The sequence below is a fragment of the Hyperolius riggenbachi genome, chromosome 6 (assembly GCF_040937935.1).
Source record: "Hyperolius riggenbachi isolate aHypRig1 chromosome 6, aHypRig1.pri, whole genome shotgun sequence".
Taxonomy (NCBI): Eukaryota; Metazoa; Chordata; class Amphibia; order Anura; family Hyperoliidae; genus Hyperolius; species Hyperolius riggenbachi.
Window position 1 is genome coordinate 281,393,527 of NC_090651.1, and position 23,118 is coordinate 281,416,644.

A 23,118-nucleotide genomic window follows, 5' to 3' on the forward strand; every position below is an offset into this window, starting at 1 on the left:
ATCCCTGTTGATCCAGAGGAAGGCGAAAAAACCCTTACAAGGCATGGTCCAATTAGCCCCTAAAGGGAAAAATTCCTTCCCGACTCCAGATGGCAATCAGATAAAATCCCTGGATCAACATCATTAGGCATTACCTAGTAATTGTAGCCATGGATGTCTTTCAACGCAAGGAAAGCATCTAAGCCCCCTTTAAATGCAGGTATAGAGTTTGCCATAACGACTTCCTGTGGCAATGCATTCCACATCTTAATCACTCTTACTGTAAAGAACCCTTTCCTAAATAAATGGTTAAAACGTTTTTTCTCCATGCGCAGATCATGTCCTCTAGTCCTTTGAGAAGGCCTAGGGACAAAAAGCTCATCCGCCAAGGTATTATATTGCCCTCTGATGTATTTATACATGTTAATTAGATCCCCTCTAAGGCGTCTTTTCTCTAGACTAAATAAACCCAGTTTATCTAACCTTTCTCGATAAGTGAGACCTTCCATCCCACGCATCAATTTTGTTGCTCGTCTCTGCACCTGCTCTAAAACTGCAATATCTTTTTTGTAATGTGGTGCCCAGAACTGAATTCCATATTCCAGATGTGGCCTTACTAGAGAGTTAAACAGGGGCAATATTATGCTAGCATCTCGAGTTTTTATTTCCCTTTTAATGCATCCCAAAATTTTGTTAGCTTTAGCTGCAGCTGCTTGGCATTGAGTACGATTATTTAACTTGTTGTCAATGAGTACTCCTAAGTCCTTCTCCAAGTTTGATGTCCCCAACTGTATCCCATTTATTTTGTATGGTGCTAGACCATTAGTACGTCCAAAATGCATGACCTTACATTTGTCAACATTGAATTTCATCTGCCATGTATGTGCCCATATAGCCATCCTATCCAGATCCTGTTGCAATATGACACTATCTTCCTGAGAGTTGATGATTCTGCACAATTTTGTATCATCTGCAAAAATAGCAACATTGCTCACTACTGCATCTACTAGGTCATTAATAAATAAATTGAAGAGCACTGGACCCAGAACAGACCCCTGTGGGACCCCACTGCTAACAGTCTCCCATTTTGAGTACGATCCATTGACCACAACTCTTTGTTTTCTGTCCATTAGCCAGTTCCCTATCCATGAACACAGACTCTTCCCCAGTCCTTGCATCCTCAACTTTTGCACCAGACTTTTGTGGGGAACAGTGTCGAAGGCCTTTGTAAAGTCCAAATATATCACATCTACAGCATTCCCAATATCCATATTAGCATTCACTACCTCATAAAAGCTGAGCATGTTAGTCAAACAGGACCTGTCTTTAGTAAACCCATGTTGATGCTGAGAAATAAGATTATTTTCTACTATGAAGTCATGTATAGTATCTCTTAGTAACCCCTCAAATAGTTTGCATACAACTGATGTTAAACTTACAGGTCTATAATTTCCTGGATCAGATTTTTTGCCCTTCTTAAATAATGGGAAAACATGGGCTGTACGCCAATCCACTGGGACTCTGCCAGTTGCAAGAGAGTCACAAAAGATAAGATAAAGGGGTTTATCTATAACTGAACTTAATTCCCTTAGGACCCGAGGATGCATGCCATCCGGGCCAGGTGCCTTGTCTATTTTTAATTTATTTAGTCTTGCCTTCACTTCTTCCTGCGTTAAGTATTTAATATTACAGTTAGAAGATTGAGACTCTTCTGCCTCTGTAGTTTGCAACAGTGCTGTTTCTTTTGTGAAGACAGAAGCAAAGAAAGCATTTAATAACTCTGCCTTACCTTGGTCATCCACCATTGAGTTCCCATCCTCATCCTTTAGGAGTCCTATACAGTCAACCTTTCTTTTTTTAGAGTTAATGTACTTGTAAAACTTTTTTGGGTTAGATTTGATATCCTTAGCGATTTGTTTTTCAGCTTCAATCTTTGTCTGCCTAATTTCTTTTTTACAATTTTTATTGCACTCCTTATAATTGCTTAGTGCAGCCTCGGTCCCCTCCTGTTTTAAGACCTTATAGGCATTCTTTTTCCTCTTCATTTTATCTTTAACCTTTCTATTCATCCATAGAGGCCTTCTTTTATTCCTAGACATTTTGTTTCCATATGGGATATACATACTACAGCATTGATTGAGTATAAGTTTAAAAGCTTGCCATTTCCCTTCAGTGTCTTCCCCTTGTAGTACATTATCCCAGTTCCCCAAACTTAGTGCCTGCCTAATTTGAGTGAACTTTGCTTTTCTAAAATTCATAGTTTTAGTGGTCCCGCTGCCCCGTGGCCTATCAGTCACCAGATCAAACGTTATCATGTTGTGATCACTATTTCCCAAATGTTCTTGAACCTGCACATTTGATACATTATCTGGTCTATTAGAAATGATCAGATCCAGTAACGCATGCCCCCTAGTTGGTTCAGTTACCATTTGAGTCAAGTAATTGTCCTGTAGTGCTGCCAGAAATCTGCTGCTTTTACCAGAATGGGTAGCCTCAATACTCCAGTCAATGTCTGGAAAGTTGAAGTCGCCCATAATTATGACCTCATTTTTACCTGCAGCTTTTTCAATCTGCTGTAGTAATCGCAGTTCTGCAGCTTCATTAATAAGAGGTGGCCTGTAGCATACCCCAATAAGCAATTGGCAACTTTTATTTCCACCATGAATATTTACCCAAACGGACTCCACATCTTCGCAATCTTCCTCCATCTCATCGTTGAGGACAGCTGTAAGAGAATTCTTAACAAAGAGACAAACCCCTCCACCTTTTTTCCCTGTTCTATCCCTCCTAAACACATTGTATCCTTTTAAATTAGCTATCCAGTCATGGCTTTCATCCATCCATGTCTCGGTTATTCCCACAATGTCATAGCCTTTGTCATTCAGAATGAACTCTAGTTCGTCTATTTTATTTGCAAGGCTCCGAGCATTGGTTACCATGCACTTTATATTTTTACCACCACATTTACCAATTTTGTTTACATGAAATTGGCTGCTTGAATTTTTACCAACCTCCTTAATCTTTACACTGTCCCCACCCCCCTCTCCACCCTCCATAATGATAGGTTCCCACTGTCTTTTTACCTCATCTTGTCTACGTATTGAGACTTTATCCTCCCGCCTCCCCCCAGATCCTAGTTTAAAATCTCCTCCAACCGTTTAGCCATCTTCTCCCCCAATGCAGCTCACCATTTTCTTCTGACAATAATCCCTTCCAGTTCTGACAACATTTTGTCAGATCTGAAATATATCAGTTGCTGTCAGTAAAATATCAGTTGCTATCAGTTATAGGTGAGAGGAAAACTGATGTACCAGGTAATGTCCATGTTTCCCTATGGCTCAAGTGGGCGATGTTACAGTTTAACTGTGTGCTGACCAGAAAGCTGTTATGGGTAATGGCCATTTTCAAAATGAAGGACGGAAAATTCCCTTGATCACAGTGAACAAAAAGGACGCGGGACAGGAGAAAGACACTGAGGAGTAGACTACATGGGAGGTAAGTATGACTTGTGTATGCTTATTTTGACTTTTAATTTTCAGTTCAGGTTTTCTTTAAGTAAATACAACAGGTACTGGGTATATGCAGTACTGGGTAGTACAATGTGCAGCTCCCTGTCACACACACAGGTAGTCACTGAATGTGCTGGGCTGCTGGCAGTGGCACACACACTATCAATTAGCAAGGCTGTGCACGCAACAAAAGTGTCAGTTTGACACACAGAAGAAAAAAAAAGTACAGGATGAGCTCTGAAAAGATCTATTGAGGGGTGCTATAAAAGCAATAACAATCAGCCAGGAGCAAGATAAGCAGCCAAGAACCTAACTAATCTGTCCCTAGAAGAACACATGTGCAGCAGCTGACCCTAGTCTGTCTCTAGCAGGCACACGAGTGAGGCTAATGGCCGCCGCAGCCTGCCTTATATAAGGGGGTTTGGGGCTCCAGGGCTTAGTGTAGCCTGAATGGCTGCAATGTGCCTGCTGACTGTGATGCAGAGGGTCAAAGTTGACCCTCATAGTGCATTATGGGGCGAATAGAACTTCCGCAAAAATTCGCCTGGTGCAGGCGAACGCGAACCCTCAAAGTTTGCCTAGAACCGTTCGCAGGCGAACCGTTCGCGACATCTCTACATACATATGATCTGTGATAGCTTGCAATGCACCTCGAAAGGATAACATGAAATCCTTTAGGAAAGATTGTTATATGGCCTGTTCAGTAACAGAAAACTGTTCAACGGATCAGCGACCGTGGAGGCAGGAACATCACCTACCAGACCTGAAGAGCTGTCTGTTCTAGCCCTAGACTTAGCTAGGCTGTGTTCATGGCATGGAAGAGGCCCTCCAGTCTGGGATGGTATGGAGAAGAGGTTCCTGGAGGAGTTGTGCAGCCCCAGGAATAAAGTGTGCACAGGCAGTGACACAGAATCCTGTGAGTATGCCCACAGCGGAGATCTGCCAATGCCATCTTCAGAGGCAGAGGAGGGGAAGGCTGCAAAGAAGTCTGTCAGCTTATGTGGTTGGGACTCGTCTTTCTTCTTATTATTTGGCATGTTTCATTTGCAGAGGCAAGAGAGCTAATTAGAGCTCTGAGAGAAGAGGTGCAGATGCGGTGTGTCACTGCAGAAGCTGCTGACCAAGAGGAGCTGCCATCTTCACTAGCTGCTGTAGTCAAAATAACATAATGGACAAAATGTTTTTTTTTTCTTTACAGTATATGATTATAAACCTTTTAGTCAGTGTTTCCTCTCAATGATTTAGTTTATGATATTTATCGCATGTGGCAACATATTCAGCTCCATAAAATGTTCATTCACTGAAAGTTCTAAAGCCAGGTCTCCCAGAATGCTCTGGAGGGGGATAATTCCACATAATACACAGCCTAGGCTAATCCTCAGTGGTATAAGCATACCAATATACAGCAATATATCACTATATGAAGTGTTTCTGATGCTAGAACTATAGATATTTAACACAAAAACAGGCACTCTGAATAATTTACTGCATTCTACTGTGAGTTGTCATGGTTCCTCTTTAATGTATGGTAACTTAAAAACAATGGTGCAGTGACATAGAGATTGATTCACGTGGTTCTAGTAAACTTGCTGTGTGCAGAAAGGCAATTAGTGCAACCTGCCTTGACTAGGGTAACATGCATTACGCTTCTTGCGTAATGTGTATCTCACTAGTAGGGATGCTCGGAAAATTCCGCGGAATTATGAATTCCGTAATTCCGGCCGGAATTAGTTTAATTCCGATTCCGGTAGACAAATCGGAATTCCTATACCTCTCAAACGGAATTCCGCGGAAATTTTATAATTCCGACGGAATTGCACAAAAATCTCTCTCTTCTCCTCCTCCTCCTCCTCATCCATATCATGCAGTAGGGAATTGCAGATTTTCAAAACAGCTTACATACCATAGCTGGGATTTGAACCCAGAACCTAGTGTGTAGTAGGTATCTGTCTTAACCTCTAGACCATGACCCACACTACATGCTAAAGCTGGCGGTAGCATAAACCATACTTCCATTATGATCAATTCGATAGAAAAAGTAGCATGATTAAGAATTTGTACTTTTTGAAAAGCATGCTTATATACCATAGCTGGGATTTGAACCCAGGACCTAGTGTGTAGTAGGTATCTGTCTTACCCTCTAGACCAGGGGTTCCCAAACGTTTTGGGTTGAGGGCCGGGTCAACATACTTCAGACCGCTGGTGGGCCGGAGTAAACATAAAATGATGTAGAAGTCTTTGCGGACCAGACAGTGAAGCATACCCAGGTGACAATCTGCAAGCCAATTGGACAGCAGTGTCACCTGATGTGGAATTTGATTGGAAACCAGCAAAATTTCTGCTTTTTGGCTTCCATGTGGATGGGGGGTGCTGCACTGCTATTCCATATGTGGACCACCAATATTTAAAGATGTAGCTGACTGCATTTATAAGCAATACATTTTCTGTGTGGGGGGCCGGTAAGAAAGCCTTAGGGGGCCACATTCGGCCCGCGGGCCTTAGTTTGAGGACCACTGCTCTAGACCATCAACCACACTCAGGGCCAGGCTTTAGCATGTAGTGTGGTCAGAGGTGGGACAAGGTCCTTCAGCACCCAAGGCTGAGACAGCAAAGTGCGCCCCCCCATCCCTCCCACCCCAGCTGTCACACACTGATTGCTATTACACTAAGAGGTGCCCCAGGGCCCCCACCCCCCCCCCCAACACCTTAATCTCTACTTATCTGGCTTGCAGTCGCTGCCATGTATCACCTTTTCTTATTTCTTTCTGCTTCAAACACAATTGGGAATGACAGCTGAATGAATTGTGCACCCCCTCCTACACTGCGCCCTGAGGCTGCAGCCTCTCCAGCCTCAGCCTTACTAGTGGGTAAGACAGACACCTACTACCATGCAGTGTGGTTCATGGTCTAGAGGGTAAGACAGATACCTACTACACACTAGGTCCTGGGTTCAAATCCCAGCTATGGTATATAAGCATGCTTTTCAAAAAGTACAAATTCTTAATCATGCTACTTTTTCTATCGAATTGATCATAATGGAAGTATGGTTTATGCTACCGCCAGCTTTAGCATGTAGTGTGGGTCATGGTCTAGAGGTTAAGACAGATACCTACTACACACTAGGTCCTGGGTTCAAATCCCAGCTATGGTATATAAGCATGCTTTTCAAAAAGTACAAATCCTTAATCATGCTACTTTTTCTATCGAATTGATCATAATGGAAGTATGGTTTATGCTACCGCCAGCTTTAGCATGTAGTGTGGGTCATGGTCTAGAGGTTAAGACAGATACCTACTACACACTAGGTTCTGGGTTCAAATCCCAGCTATGGTATATAAGCATGCTTTTCAAAAAGTACAAATTCTTAATCATGCTACTTTTTCTATCGAATTGATCATAATGGAAGTATGGTTTATGCTACCGCCAGCTTTAGCATGTAGTGTGGGTCATGGTCTAGATGTTAAGACAGATACCTACTACACACTAGGTTCTGGGTTCAAATCCCAGCTATGGTATATAAGCTGTTTTGAAAATCTGCAATTCCCTACTGCGATGGATGGATGGGAGAGAGAGAGAGAGATTTGTGCTATTCCGGAAAATTCCGTCGGAATTATAAAATTTCCGCGGAATTCCGTTCCGGAGAGAGAGAGAGATTTTAAAATTTTTCCGACGGAATTCCGCGGAACTGCCCCGGTATACTGTCGGAATGGAACGGTAACGGAATTTCTATATGACGGAATGCGGAATTGTGCCGTAAACGGAAATGGGCTATTCCGACCATGCCTGCTCACTAGCAATGGCTCTGTACAAATTAACAAGCTGACACATCATTGCATTCCAGCGGTTCTGGAGGTGTGTTTAGCTTCTAAGGGTACAGTGGTTAATTTTCATATATTCAGCAGTGTTGCTCTGGGAGACATCTCAAGCTCACTCCAACCTGAATTATCGCAAATTCTTTCTGTTTTAGGAAAGCAAACTTTTGTTTTTCTTAACATCTTAGTAAGGAGGCTTTTAGGACCATTGTAGTCCCTTACACAGTCCAATGAGTTCTGGGTCACCATGAGTTTGCTGGTTAGTCTGTACCTCTCAGATTTACAAGCCCTACGCCATAGAGCCAAATTAATCCATGCCATGCACTGATGAGGATCGAACAATCCGAAACAGTCTGTATGCATGTTGGATTATTATGGCTCTGTACAAATTAACAAGCTGACACATCATTGCATTCCAGCGGTTCTGGAGGTGTGTTTAGCTTCTAAGGGTACAATGGTTAATTTGCATATATTCAGCAGTGTTGCTCTGGGAGACATCTCAAGCTCACTCCAACCTGAATTATCGCAAATTCTTTCTGTTTTAGGAAAGCAAACTTTTGTTTTTCACTAGCAATGTGAGTGGTACCTGGGGGTGCACTAATTGCGCAACACGTGCTCCATAACTGGCAGAGATAGCAGTAATAGTGCTGTGCACTACCTGTGCATGGCAAGCTTACTGAAACTATGCAAATCAATCCTAAAGAGAGAAAGTCAATTAGAATAGTTACCAAGTACACATTAAAGAGGACAGAGCCATGTTTTACCAAATGTGTTGTATTCCTAAATGATTTATAAATAACCAGATCACTTTCATACAAAGAGACAATTACATTATATGCATATATAATTACAGTATATATTTTATTTTCTCAGTAATCTTACATTTTTCTGTCAAATCTAACTGTATGCTTTTTGCACATTGTTCAACCTGCTATAAGCCCCAGAAACATGTTTACTATGTGAAGTAAAGCCTTTTACAATGTGTAAGTGAAAAACAGCACACTGTGCACTTACTGTAATTAGCCTTGGATAGCTGACATAGTACATAAATAGCCTGTTATAAGATATGCTGATATAACAAATTTGTCATGTTATGTATAAAACAGAATTAATAAGATGCTTTGAATCTTCTAAACATTGAAATCAGATACAACCATTACAGAATTCTCTAATAGTGAATTTGATTGAAACCTTGCATACTTTATTACTCTAGCATGGCTTATAATCAGCAGCAATGTTGATAAAAGGCTAAATTCAATACAATAACTGTGCAAATAGCACAGATACAGTATGGGCAATTACCAACGTTCAAAGTGAAGTCTGCTCATCCTTACGCTGGGAACAGAGCTGTAGCCAGGTAACTCATTCCCCAACACAGACTTATTGGAAAAGTGAAGTTCCGCTCAATGGTCCACAGAAGCGTAGAAGCCTTTATGGAATACAAAACAAACTGACATGTTTCGGACACACACTGGTCCTTAGTCACAGAATATGCTATGACTAAGGACCAGTTTGTGTCCGAAACATGTCAGTGAACCTGTTATGCTGTTTGTTTTGTATTCAATAAAGGCTTCTACACTTCTGTGGACCATTGAGCAGAACTTCACTTTTTCGATAAGTATGGGCTATTACCATTGTACACTTATCAAAATGCTTTATAAAAAACGGACCCCTGCCTGAATTGTTTTAGCCATTTATGTTGATTGTTTACAATACTTGTCAGCTGTGTTTGCTGATTGCTTGAGTCAGTTAGTCACATGGCGGAATTAGAAATCTGACATGGATATCACATGTAATTGCCATATTGAGACATATGCTGAGTAATTGTGATGAGTGGCACCGATTGCGTTTGTTTATATGGAATCTATTGGAGTTAGAAAAATCTCTTGTTATAAGTGCATCCGTTATTATAAGTGCATCTGAAGGTCTCTCCTTTACCAGTAACCCAGAAGGGACAACCTCTACTCCACCTTCCATGTCCAGATCACATTAGGAACAGCTAGTATCTGCAGATTAAAAAAAAAATGATTTTAGTATACACCACTAGAGGTGTGCAGTGACCCATGGTAATGTATGGTCCATTTAATGCCATCTCTGGCACCTAATGCCTCCTCTTCAACAAGAAGGGAGCACCTTGGAATCACACCCCACCTCTTCATTCGTCACAGTAATGTTTGCATGAATATATACTTCTTACCAACTTAATATATTCTTATACAAACGTAATCCTGTCAGACATGCTTTCAGATGTAAACAATCATATTTGCTATTTAGATGACAACAATGGTGTTCATTAACTAGGAAGTCAGCGCCTTGTCAGCAAGGTAGTTAATCAGAAGTTTGATTACCTCTGAAGACCCTAAGTAACATAGCCACTGGGTGCAGTTGCTATAGTCTTTTGCAGTGGTAGCAGTCCAGCTATGGTGGCTCAAATTACAATACCAAGTTCTAGCATCCATTAAACGGCTGAAGATGGATAAGATGTAATGGTCCCCTAGGCAAGGTAGTGGTTTTGGGGTCCCCTTTGAGGTCTTTTTGGTAAGCTCAAGTGAAGAGAGATCAAATAAGGTGGCAGGTGGGCCCCTTGACACCCACTAGGCCCCAAGCACCTGCTTAGGTTGCCTGGTGGAATACTATTCGGTGCCGCTCAGTTTGGCACGGAAAGAGATGAATGACAGCTCTCCCTGCTGCCGCTAAACTCAGAGGCAGCGTTAAATACTATCCGCTTCCAAGTTGTCGCAACTCGGAGGGAGATATAATTCGGGATCTGGTAGCCGCCAGAGCCCCTAATTACTGATAAGCAGGGTGCGCATTATAGTATTGCTGCTATAATGGCGCCCAGCTTTGGCACTCAGCTCTCAGAGCCACGCGCCAGGTTGAACTGATTCGGCCTGGTGAATGATCCTTCTCTGTTTGATGCAAATAATAATAATTAGTTGTACTTAAAGGAAACATCAAGGCAAATTAAAAAACAAAAATCCACTTACCTGGGGCTTCCTCCAGCCCCTGGCAGCCGTCCTGTGCCCCCGCCGCAGCTCCGGTCACCGGTGGCTCCCGGTCTCCTCCACAGCATATGCCAACCTCGCTAGGTTGACTTTCGGTCGGCTTCTTCTGTGCTCCACCACGCGGGTGACGTGGTTGCGCTGATGTCAGCAGGACGGTACTGCGCAGGCACAGAAACTACTGTGCCCGTGCAGTACAGTCCTGATGATGTCAGCGCGACCACGTGACCTGTACAGTGGAGCGAAGAAGAAGCCGACCCAGAAGCAGACCTGGCGAGGTCGGCATCTGCAGCGGAGGAGACTGGGAACCACCAGAGCTGCGGCAAGGGCACAGGACGACTGCCAGGGGCTGGAGGAAGCCCCAGGTAAGTGGAATGATCACAGCCACATTTTTGTTGCCCTTAAACTGCATATGACTCTCTTCTACCAATACTGTGATTTGCATTTGGTTACATGCATTTCTTCATGGTTTTGCAATTTCACGTGATGAGTGTATACAATTTTAAATTTTTTATTTTTTTTTCCGTGCCAGCATTAATGTGACCGATACAGAATGTGTTTAAGATTGATTTGGATGTGCAGCCTAACTTGTTGAACAGATTATACATAGTGTGGCACTTACAGTGCTTACAATCAGTGTTGCTCGCAAATTTTGGCTGAAGCCATTTTCACATGGAAAATGTCATTTTAAATTTTGAGAAAATGTTCCCAAAAAAAAAACCTTGTAATTTTTTGCATTATGACAAAAATTTGCAGAAACGGTAAAAATATTTTTGTTTTACCGCAAAAACGTGAAAATCATGTATTTTAGTGAAAAAATTCTCAAAAAATGACAAACTTATTGCAAAATGATTTTCAATAGCATTTTCAGTCCAAAGTTGAATTTAACATTATTTTTGAAAAAATTAAACACTGCTCCCAATATGTAACAATCTCTAACTCTGGACATTCTTGAAAGGGAGTGCATGTAAATTTTTTGTTGCATTTTAGGAAACAAACAAATAACTATATGTGCTCAAGTACAGATGTGCTTAAAGGAAAAAAAACCCAAGTGTGACACTTCTCAATTCAATATGTTAGTTGTAAAATGTGACAGAAATGTTTAAAGTTTTCTGATCAATGCTAATCAGACGGAATATTTCCTTCCTTCTTTGTAAAGTAGCCATTAGTGATCAGTGAGCACTTGCTGCTGTGGCTGTTTTCTGCATAATCTGAATATTTTATAGTAAACTCATTTGGAATTATATATGATGACAAAGCCAAATGTGTCTCTATAATTGCTTAAATTAGGTATTTGGTAACCCTCCTCTACTGCCCTTTTTAATAAAAGGCTACGGGATTCCCTGCTCTCTTAGGGCTCATTTCCACTATCGCGAATTTGCATGCGTTTTTCGCATGCAAATTCACATAGCAATACAAGTGAATGGGACTGTTTCCACTTGTCAGGATTCCTTTGCGTTTTTCTGTGCAGAAAAAATTCGCATGGCAGAGCCATCAGAATTCGCATACCGCTATGCGAATCGCATACAATGTATTTAATAGGAAATTCGCATGAGGTTTGGGTATGCGAATTGTCATGCGAATTTTCATGCGAATTCGCATAGAAACAATGGAAAAGCACACCAGCACTGCCATGGTTAAATTCGCCTACATCGTCATCCATGTGAATTCGCATGAAAATTCGCATAGACCCGCATGCGAAATTCGTATCCGCATGCAAATTTTTACCGCAGCGATTCGCACCGCACAAGTGGAAATGCAGCCTTAGTCATCCAAATCCATGCATTGAAAATTAGCATTTCCCACAAAAAAACACTTGCTCAGAATCTACTTGCATTGATAATGAACTATGTGAATCATACATAAATGAATAACATTCTTTTAGAATCACTATATATTTATGATAAAATCAACCTTTCCATTCCTTTTCTTTTTAAGATATTTTTTTCCTTTAAAAGTTTAACACAACATCCAGTAATGCAAAATGTAGTATGCTTTTATATCTTTAACCACTTCATCACTACAGGTTATTTTCTTTTATAAGGGAAAGGGAAAGGTCTGAGCACTTTAAAAATAAAAAAATCCACTTACCTGGGGCTTCCTCCAGCCACCTGCATCCGACCTGTGCCCTCGCCGCATCTTCCGGTGGCTCCCAGTCCTCTCCAGTGGGGATGCTGACCTCGCCAGGTCGGCTTCTTCTGCACTCCAGCGGGCGGCTCACTGGTCGTGTGACTCTGAGAGCCACTTGAGCAGATTCAGTGGACATACTGCGCCAGAGGGGACCCCAGTCCAAAAGCAGTGAACGGGGCTGCTGCAAGGGCAAAGGACGGCTGGCAGGGGCTGGAGGAAGCCCCAGGTAAGTGGATTTTTTTTAATTTGCTTGGATGAGTCCTTTCAAAACCTGAGCAATTTTCATATTTCAGTGCTCATTCCATTAATTGGGCAATAACTGTACTACTTATCACACCTAAAGTATGTAATTATTATTTTTTTTTGGGGGGGGGGGGGGATTAGGCTTTTTCTGCATTTTGAAGGGAAAGCATGGACACATTAAAAAGGCACTATTTCCTAATTTGCACCCACTATAGTTTTTGTTTTTTTAAAATAAGTAATACTTCTATAGCTAAAACCCATTTTCCTGGTTATCTCAACAGTTAATTGATGCTCCTAGTACAATCTTAAAGGGCAGTATATTATTTGGAAATAAATGTGTATTTTTGTGTATATTATTTGGAAATAAATGTGTATTTTTGCTGTATTGTGTATTTCTGTTTTCTCATTGTACCTTATCAATAATTGCAAGCCCTCATTTGCAAAAAAATAACAGTAATGTACCCTCATAGTATACATGTTAAAAGCTGAGTCCCTAAGATAACAATTTATGAATTCTTTCAAAATGTTGTCACTTTGTTTTTTTATACGTTTTTTTTTAGTACAGAATATATGATAACAATCATTTTATTGCTTTTGATTCAGTTTGCCACTAAAATAATTTACATACAGCAGACTTCAACCCTAAAACACCCTAAAATCAATTCTAAAACTTATCATGGTTAAAATGATAACACATATGTCTCATTTGACAGCTAGCTGTGTATTTAGCAGGCAATTAACTCTGAAGTGTGCATGCTGCTTTATACAGGCCAATTTTTTGCACACGTATTTTGGAGCCATTCTTTCCTTGTATAGCCCCAAAAGAATCTGGACAGCAGAAAAAGGCCACAAATGTCACAATTATGGAACGCTAACAACTGAGTCTATTCAAAAGTGTGTGTGTTTTGTAAGATACCAACTCATGTAGTTTTTCTGAAACTTTCCCACGTTTAATTATAATTTTGAAAATGACATTTTTTTAATGTTGAATTGAGTTAGTTTCTACCTATTTTTTATGTGACACAAATTAAAACTGTAAGACACATTAAAATGTATTGAACAAGCGATTAGGAACACATGAAAATGTATCTAAATTAAAAATCGGATGCAATTGTTGATACAAAACACGATATTTGTGCATTCCATTTGACTCGCAGTAAATGTGAATAGCATATGAAAAATACCTGCCACATTATTTTAAAGGGACTCCGAGCAGTGCAGAAACTATGGAAAGATGCATATCATTTTAAAGCTCTCTTTCTCCTCTTTCCGATGATATATAAACCGCTGCGCTACGCCTTTTAGTTTTCGATATTTTTGCGATTGAAATTGCCGCGGCCGCGATTTCAATCGCGAAAATAAAGAAAACTAAAAGGCGTAGGGCAACGATTTAGGTGTCGCCAGAAAGAGGAGAAAGAGAGCTTTAAAATGATATCCATCTTTCCATAGTTACATTGTATTACACAGGCCGACTTTTTCTGCTGAATGGAGCTGCTGACCCTGGGGAAAGTGTCCTCCTGTGTAATACAAGTAACTATGGAAAGATGGATATCATTTTAAAGCTCTCTTTCTCCTCTTTCTGACTACCCCTAAATCGTCGCTCTACGCCTTTTAGTTTTCTTTATTTTTGTGATTGAAATCGTGGCCGCTGCAATTTCAATCGCGAAAATAGCGAAAACTAAAAGGCGTAGGGCGGTGATTTATATATCATTGGAAAGAGGAGAAAGAGAGCTTTAAAATGATATGCATCTTTCCATAGTTTTTGCACTGCTCGGAGTCCCTTTAAAACTCCTATAAATTGCAAAATGCAAAAAAAAAAATTAAGAAAAACACTGAAAAAAACACAATGTCATTGTAATACATTAGATGTGCGTTGAAAGCAAAATCGCAAAAACACCAAATGCACATGAGTTGTAATCCGTTTGAATGGCCCTTACCCATTTCCTTTGCCACTGAGCCAGCTTTCTGGACGTAAAGAGCTTGTGATACTGTAAGAGTGGTGCAGTGAATAAAATCTAATTCCGTAATATACATATCTCCTTTACTGCAGAGGATCTGGCACTGGAGCATTTAAGGGATCTTTTAATATAGGTGGTTTAAAGAGGTAAAGGATCATTCTGAGAGTTTAAAAGATCTCTAAACTCTGTAAAGCAAACATTATGATAATAATTTAATCCATGACCTATACATGGGAAAGTGTTTTTCCTATACAAACCCTGGTGGAGCCTGACTCTTTCCCTGCTCTCTACTTCTCTCCCCCCCCCCCCCCCCCCCGCACCACCTTTTTCTTTCTCTTCATTTCTTCCTTCTTCTTTCTCCTCTATCTAGCAACCTCTTCTCCCTTGCCAGGCAGCCCTTTATTACTTTCCCTATTGGCTTCAGGCTAAATGGGATTATATGTGGTTTAAACCTTGCACTGGACCTAGAGCCTTAGGGCTCATTCACATTAGAAAATAGAAAAACAGTAATGCTTAGCGCTACCTTTTTGCCAGGGTGATTTTACTGCAATTAGCGCAGTAAAATCCCTGAACACTTCCGCGATTTCCGACAATCGCGATCAGCACTTGTTTAAGCAGTGTACCACCATCACTTCTATTGTGCTAGTGCCTTAAAAAGCGATAGCGCTTTGGCGATTAGCGGGAATCCGTGACTAATCGCCCTAGTGAGAACGGGCCCTTACTGAGTGATGTACTGTTATTGTAAATGTGATGCAATGCTTATAGCGAGAATAATGAGGCCTTCTATGTACTTTAACTATTATCAAGTTCATGAGTTACAAGTCTATGATCCGCAATATTTTTGTAAACAGTTGTATGTGATTATTGTTGAAAACCTCGATGAAAATTTTGAAACAGAAATTAAAAATCCTTCTTTGGGGCGGGTTGTCTTAGATCTGAGGTCAACTTTATTTCAAGTATATACAATAACCTCCCTTTAATCTGAAATTATGATTATATTGTGTTCTAGTTTCCTAAACTAGCTCATGTATGCAATAATTAGTTATTTTATATTTGTTGTCTGCTGCATTTTGTCTTTTTCTCTTGTTAAAGAACTGTCATTGATGCACACCTATGTTTGCACTGTATCTATGTTGTTAAGTAATAACTAATTATTAATAATGTGTATTTATTCACTTGTTTTATAGTGCATAGAAGAGCCAACAAAGAAATATTATGGTAAAGAATCAACCAAACTGCCGTGGATGTCAGAGTGCGTGTCTACCATTGTGATCTTTCTATTGTACAATTTACACTAGTATAACAATCTAAATCAAAATAGTTGAATTTGACATATTGCTAAAATGTATTACAGCATAATAGCATATTAAATTACTATATATTGATACACACACCACTACACGAAGACTGTCACCGAGAGGTCTAACATTTATGTCCTGGAGGTGTCAAGTAGTAAAAACAAAGATATGCTCACCTGACGCAATCACGTTTTTTGCGGTTGTTTGCGGACTGTGGTGTGTTAAATGCGACATTTTGTCTGTCAGTGTGAAATGGGTGCAACTCTTACACTACCTGATCGACATGTACACACACTGGATGTTTAACCACTTTACCCCCGCGCGTACGTATTTCTCCGCCCCTTTTTCCATCCTTTAAAAACCAGGGACGGAGAAACACGTACTTTCCGCGTTCCCGACGCTGCCCGCGCTCCCGCTCGTAAACACGCCGCCCGCCGCTAGTAAAACCGCCGCCGCCCGCTCGCCCAGAGATCAATGAACGGGAAAATCCATTCCCGTTCGTTGATCTAAGCCCCGCAATGATCAGCTGCTCTCCTATGGGCAGCGCGATCATTGTGAGAAAAAACTCACGTGTCCAGCCTCCTTATTCTTCCTCCAAGCTTCCGGAAGGAAGCTTGGAGGTCGCATTAAAACAAAAAGTTACTGTGGCCATCTTGTGGCCAAATAGTAAACTACACCCTACACATTTTTCACATACAAATAAATGACTTTTACACATAAAATTAACTCATTACCTCCCACACTCCCCATTTTTTTTTTTTTTGTAATTAAAAAAAAATTAAAAAATTTACAATTAAAAAAAATACATAAATAGTTACCTTAGGGACTGAACTTTTTAAATATTTATGTCAAGAGGGTATAACACTGTTACTTTATAAACTATGGGCTTGTAATTAGGGATGGACGCAAAACTGAAAAAAATGCACCTTTATTTCCAAATAAAATATTGGCACCAAACATTGTGATAGGGACATAATTTAAATGGTTTTATAACCGGGACAAAAGGGCAAATACGTTTCATGGGTTTTAATTACAGTAGCATGCATTATTTAAAAACTATAATGGCCGAAAACTGAAAAATAATTATTTTTTTCCCCACATTTTTCGTATTTTCCCATTAAAACACATTTAGAAAAAAATAATTCTTGGCATAATGTCCCACCTAAAGAAAGCCTAATTGGTGGCGAAAAAAACAAGATATAGTTCATTTCATTGCGATAAGTAATAATAAAGTTATAGACGAATGAATGGAAGGAGCGCTGAAAGGTGAAAATTGCTCTGGTGCTCAGGGGGTAAAACCCCTCAGTGGGGAAGTGGTTAAAGCACTTTATTCCACCAATTTAGGAATGTAATGTTATTTCTGCCCTTCAACGATTAAAACACGACTCTGTGTCAACTACGTAATTTTTGGTACGACTTTTGCCATGCATCCCCCTCTGGCATGCTCTCATCTAGGTGTTAGGCCCCTTGAAACAACTTTTCCATCACTTTTGTGGCCAGAAACAGTCTCTGTAGGTTTTAAAATTCTCTTTCCCATTGATGTCTATTGAGATTCACCAGATTTGCGAATTTTTGCAGAGATTCGCCTTCACAATTCGCAAACCCAAAATTTGATAGTTGGCCCATCACTATCTGACAGCACTATTGATTGCAGCAAAAACTGATGGCTTCACAGTGTGGAGAGTGATGTTATGTAGCTGATACAGATACAGAAGTCTACGGCCCATAAGCAATTACATTTTTTCTCCTGAGTTTTCTTCAAGAAGATAATCTTTTATCTTTTCTTTAAAATAATTTTTTAGCACTCTGCAATTGAAAAAGCACCAACATGTAGGTGAAAAAGTACTATAAAGATTATTTGGAGTATTTTCTTGCTTGATGGTAATTTTAAAGGCATTTTATTGACAAGTTTAAAAATATCACTAACAAAACTCGGGAGAAAAAATAATTTGCATATGGGCCCTTATGCTCAAAAGGAGACAAGACATGTTAATTAATTTTTTTTTCGATATCTCCTAGGATAATTTGCAACTTCTCTTTCAAATAACTTTTAAGCATTTTACAATTGAAAAAGTACCAGTACCTAAAAGTTGGTGAAAAAGTACTATCAAAATTATTTTGAGTATTTTCTTGCTCACTGGTGGCTTAAAGGGTATTTATGACAAGGGCCCATATGCAATTCACTTTTTCACCTGAGTTTTCCCCTATGAGATAATTTTTATCTTCTCTTTAAACTAATCTTTTAGCATTTTACAATTGAAAATGTACCCGAAAGTTTGTGAAAAAGTACTATGAAATTTATTTTGAATATTTTTTTGCTTGTTACTTGCTGTAGGCCTCTTTCACAGTGGGACGGTGCATTTGAGGCAACGTTAAGGTCGCATAAAGTGCCCCTAATGCAACGCATTGAAAGACTATAACTTGGAAGTTATAGTACATTCTTTAGCTCTGCGTTTGGTGCGCTGTTTTCGTCGCACAGTGATGGAACAAAAATGGCGCATGCGTTACATTAAAAAGAAAACACATTACTGAGCATGTGCAACACACACAACGCAGCAGATTTATTGCTAAACGCACAGCATGCAGAACTTTCTAAATATTGCTACATGTTACACACAACGCAACGTGTGCACTGTGAATGTTGCACAGACTTAATATTGCTGTGCGTTAGTCTGCGTTATAACATTTTCTAACGTCACACTGTGAAAGAGGCCTAAAAGACATTTTATGACAAGTTGTGAAAATATCACCTAGGAGAAAACTCAGGAGAAAAAGTGAATTGCATATGGGTAGTTGCCTGTTTAATTTACATTTGTTACCAGTTTCACAGTGTGTGCGTTTCATTACTGTCACACTAAATGCACAGCTGTCCCATATACCCAGTATATTAGCTAAGCTATTTAACAATATTTCCTTTTCTTTACATCAGCAGAAGATTGCGGACATCTTACTCAGAACTCCTACTGGATGATTTGCTGACTGAGTTGCTAAAAGAGCTTTCTAGTCATGTACTCAAATCAGAGGTGGACAATTTTGTAACAGAACATCTTGTGAAGTCCACATGTAGAGATTTGATGGATGACTTGCTCACTGATATTATCCGAACAGAGCTTCCATCTATGGTGAGTTTTTTTTAAATTATTATAGAAATGTGTAACATCGACAAATGGCATAAAAATATAATTTACATAAATATTTTCTACCACATTGTGGAACATCTAATGCCTGGTACACACCAAACAATTTCCCAATTTCCCAACAGACAAATGCCCCTTGTTTGTTGTTTTCTCCTCCGTTTGAGATGCTGCACTCGCTGATTCTTGGCTATTGTCTTAGAAATGCTATGCAAGTGATTTCTGCATCATGCCTACAAGACTTATTTTCACCCCACTCCCCTGCAAGTGTCTTTCCACTCTAAGAAACAGAAATGAATGTTGATGGAGAATGAAAAGATTGATTATGTTTGGACAGCACAGAGAGTAATATGCATTTAGAAGTTAAAGCCATGCATATCTTTTTAGCAGATGTTTCAACAGATGTTTTTATACTAAACTTAATATCCTAATTTCTGTTTACAACACAATACAAAAATACTGCTACACCTCATTTGGAAACAGATGTTTTACACAGCTGACAATGTACAAATGTACCTGATTGTGTATTCTCAACCAAAAGCTGGCCAACTATCAGACCACTGTCATCAGGTTTTTATAAACCACCAGACCTTTTTCAGACTTTAAAATTTTAGGGACTTCCTACTCAAGCTTTTTGGTAAGATTTGAGCAGTAAATCTCCATTTCTATCGCAATGCATCATTACTAGTATGTGCAAGTACTATACTTTTACTATCAGTATTTGTTAACATATCTCCATTACAGATAAATGGCAATTTTACAGTAAAAAGTAGTGGTAGGGGTGATGCAGCACCCTATGGGAAAAGACACAGGAGACAAAAAACGGGAGCCCAGTAGTGCAATATGTTAAAACACCAAGGTAATGGAAGGAATAAAAGCACTACTCACAAAGGAGGGTTGCTGGGGGCAACCAACCACAGGAAGCAGGTGGAGACAATAAACCCGACTCCACTCGGGGTGGTCCTGGCCAGGACCGGAGGAACGGTCGCTCTCTTAGTGGAAAAAGGTTGTGACCACCACTGTGGAGACCCACTAGTGGCGTATCACCACCCCTCGAACAGAGTCTGTTCGGGGGTATACTTAGCACAAGCGGAGGAAAGAGGCGCCCTGGGATGATAAAAACGTTTAAAAACGACTAAAATAAGTAAGAATTAAGGAGTCCTTGTTGCTGTTATAGGCACTGCAATTGGCCTGATGAAGCGGGCTGCGACCCGTGAAACGCGTTGCCGCTTGTGCTAATAAAAATCTTTTGTAATAACTTGCAGAGATTTCGTCTTTGAGGTAAGCTACCTCAAAATTCTTACTTATTTTAGTCATTTTTAAACGTTTTTATCATCCCAGGGCGCCTCTTTCCTCCGCTTGTGTTTACAGTAAAAAGGCTATTTCCACCATGTGTTCCCACCATTTTTCTGAAAACTGAAATGTACATGAAAGTATTGACTGGTATAAATTACTAGCTAGTATCTCAGTGTGGCCATTTCCGGGTACAAAAAGGCATTCATTATTTTAATTGGTCCCACTTGGAGAGCAGCGAAGAGACATGATTAGAATAAATCATTCTAATCGCATTGATCAACTTAGCATAGCAGACATTAACATATAGACCCCTTAAAGGATCAACTTATATAAGTTGTATTAAAGTGGCCACATGGACTTATAATGATAAAGATTAGGGTTGCTATTAGGATTTGGGTCCCACTCGAGTTCAACTCAAACATCTGTCTTTTGATCCAAATCAAGGAGAGCTGACTATCTCCAACATACAGTATTTGGTTCTGTATTTGGGTGGCTATTATCCAACCATACTCATTCATCCATTTTACACAGTTGATATGCCTTGCAATGTATTTTTCTTTATTGTTACAGATAGTATTAGGGATCTGTGCTTATGTTCAAAACATACATTTAAACATTGAAATGCTATCAGCAAATTAATATGGATGTTGCTGTCCTTTGTATTTTATTTTTATTTTTTTACATAGAGTTCAACCACCTGAGCAAAATCAACCAGTTTAATCCACGGCATGGAAGAGGAGGATGGAGTTCTTTTGCAAAGCCTCTTCTCCATGTCAAGGACAGGGGGCTAATCCCCCTCTCTGGTGCATAGAAGGTAGTGGGGATAGCTACCACCACACATGCAGAGAAAGGCCTAAGGGAAAACATTACATCAAACTGCTGTCAACCCAGACTGAGTCATACAACCTGCCTGAAGACATAACCATAGAAGTTGTTTAGGTGATACTTTTAATGACTAACTGAACAAGATCTTTCTACAAGCTTTCGAAACTTTAAGTTTCTTCTTCAGGCATGTTTCAGAACTGGTTCGGTTCCATCTCTGTAACATGCCTAAAGAAGAAAGTTAAAGTTCCGAAAGCTTGCAGAAAAATCTTGTACAGTTAGTCATTAAAGGTATCACCTAAACAACTTTCATTAGTAATGGTTGTAGAAAAAGATGCATGCCCTCTTCCTCCTATTTAAACGCCGGACTGGCGTCCACGAACACGGTGTCCTCTCCTCCTGTCAAAGCGGGGTGACGTCCGCGAACCTGGTGGAATGTCCGAGGGGACCCCAGTCTTCTCCAGCTGCCTTCAGCATCAGTGCCCTGGGCTAAGTATCTTCCTCTTTTTTCACGTTTACTCTTTGCTCACTATGCACTTTACCTATCAGGCTGCCCCTCTTAATTTAGTTGGTTCATGCTATTATTTACGCTTATTTAAATGATTGTTTTGCACAGAAGTATCTCATGTATGTATGTATTATCACGGAGCACTTTATATAGCTACTGAAGCCGGGTTCTACCACTGGTGGGCTCTTATTTGTAGCCCACCAGTTTGGCATATTTTCATAGGAATTTCTCTACATGTGTATATAGACATTAGCATATGTATAGAGTATATAGATCATTGCAGCTGGTGTTTTAGGACTATGTGGTCTTTTTAATTGTTTTTATATATATTTGAACCTCATATTATGTCTATTATTAATATATGAAATAAATTGTTACATTTTGAATCTATTCTGAGTGGTGCTGTATATATGGGCTTTCTTTTTCTACAACCATTACTTCCTTATTTGGGCCCTTAGCACGCTCCTACTTTTTGCCAGTGTTGCGGACAAACTGCTTTGTTATCCTAAACAACTTTCATTGCTATGTTTTTGGATTCTCTCCATGACTAATACCGGACCACACGCAACTGACAACCTGCCTGCAAACTGTAGGTCTAAAATGACTCATGTCGAAGCTACCTGTTGTTCTTGGAGGTAGCCATTAGACAAGTATTCTACTCGACTAAATAGGACTTTGGGTGACATGATTATTTCAGTTTGTAGCTTCAATGGCTGTTTAAGGGAGAGCCACAAAAAACTGTCAAAAATTGTCAGTGCATGAATGGTGCGTGTTTCTAGCATGTTCTCCATATTGTAATTCAAAAAAGGACACAGCAAACGTTCTACTTGTGATTGTTTTTGCATGAAAAAAAACAAACCTGCTAGGAATAAGTGTATTCTTAGGTCCCTAAAACCCGAATAAGCCGATTTCAGCACAGCACTTTGGGCGTCACCATATGCCCTAATGAGAATTACCACTATAGCAGCTCTCAGCAACTAATTTACGATAGCCGGAGTGAATGAAAAATAAGAGGTAATTTGGTTGCCAGAAAAAGCTGGTGACCGAAGTACGTATTGCCCCTAAATTGCCACACTGTGGAGGGGTATAGCATTAATAACACCCAGCATTTGTCTGCAGCAGGGTGAGCCCTTTTCTGCTTCACCCTGCAGACCATTTCAAATGTACATCTAAAATCACACTAGATGAGGCAAACTCAACCTTAGGAAACCTTATGTAGTCTGGTGAGAGAAAGCAGTGAGGGATGTTATTGGGGATCATGCAAGGTTGTTTCCGGACAACACATCATCACCTAAAAAGTGCAGGTTACCAGAGTCAATGAAAAAATGATGTTGCATGTAGATAAACTTGCGGATATTGTAACATGTTCAGTCCTTCACTGCCCTTCGTATGGATAGGTGATAGGAGCCTGGGATTGATGGTGGCTT

At 40.0% G+C, this 23,118-nt stretch overlaps 1 protein-coding gene across 7 annotated transcripts in view; it reads left to right on the plus strand.

Moving 5' to 3' along the window:
- The window catches only part of LOC137522765 (uncharacterized), a 116,480-nt gene that overhangs the window by 77,719 nt on the left and 15,643 nt on the right, over positions 1-23,118 (plus strand). For 6 of the 7 annotated variants that reach the window (XM_068242822.1, XM_068242821.1, XM_068242823.1 and 3 more), the window contains 2 exons: positions 15,821-15,885; positions 18,861-19,053. In XM_068242822.1, the coding sequence (XP_068098923.1) occupies positions 15,821-15,885; positions 18,861-19,053 (258 nt within the window). The remainder of the gene's footprint in view (positions 1-15,820; positions 15,886-18,860; positions 19,054-23,118) is intronic. The other variant, XM_068242826.1, reaches the window with a different exon arrangement.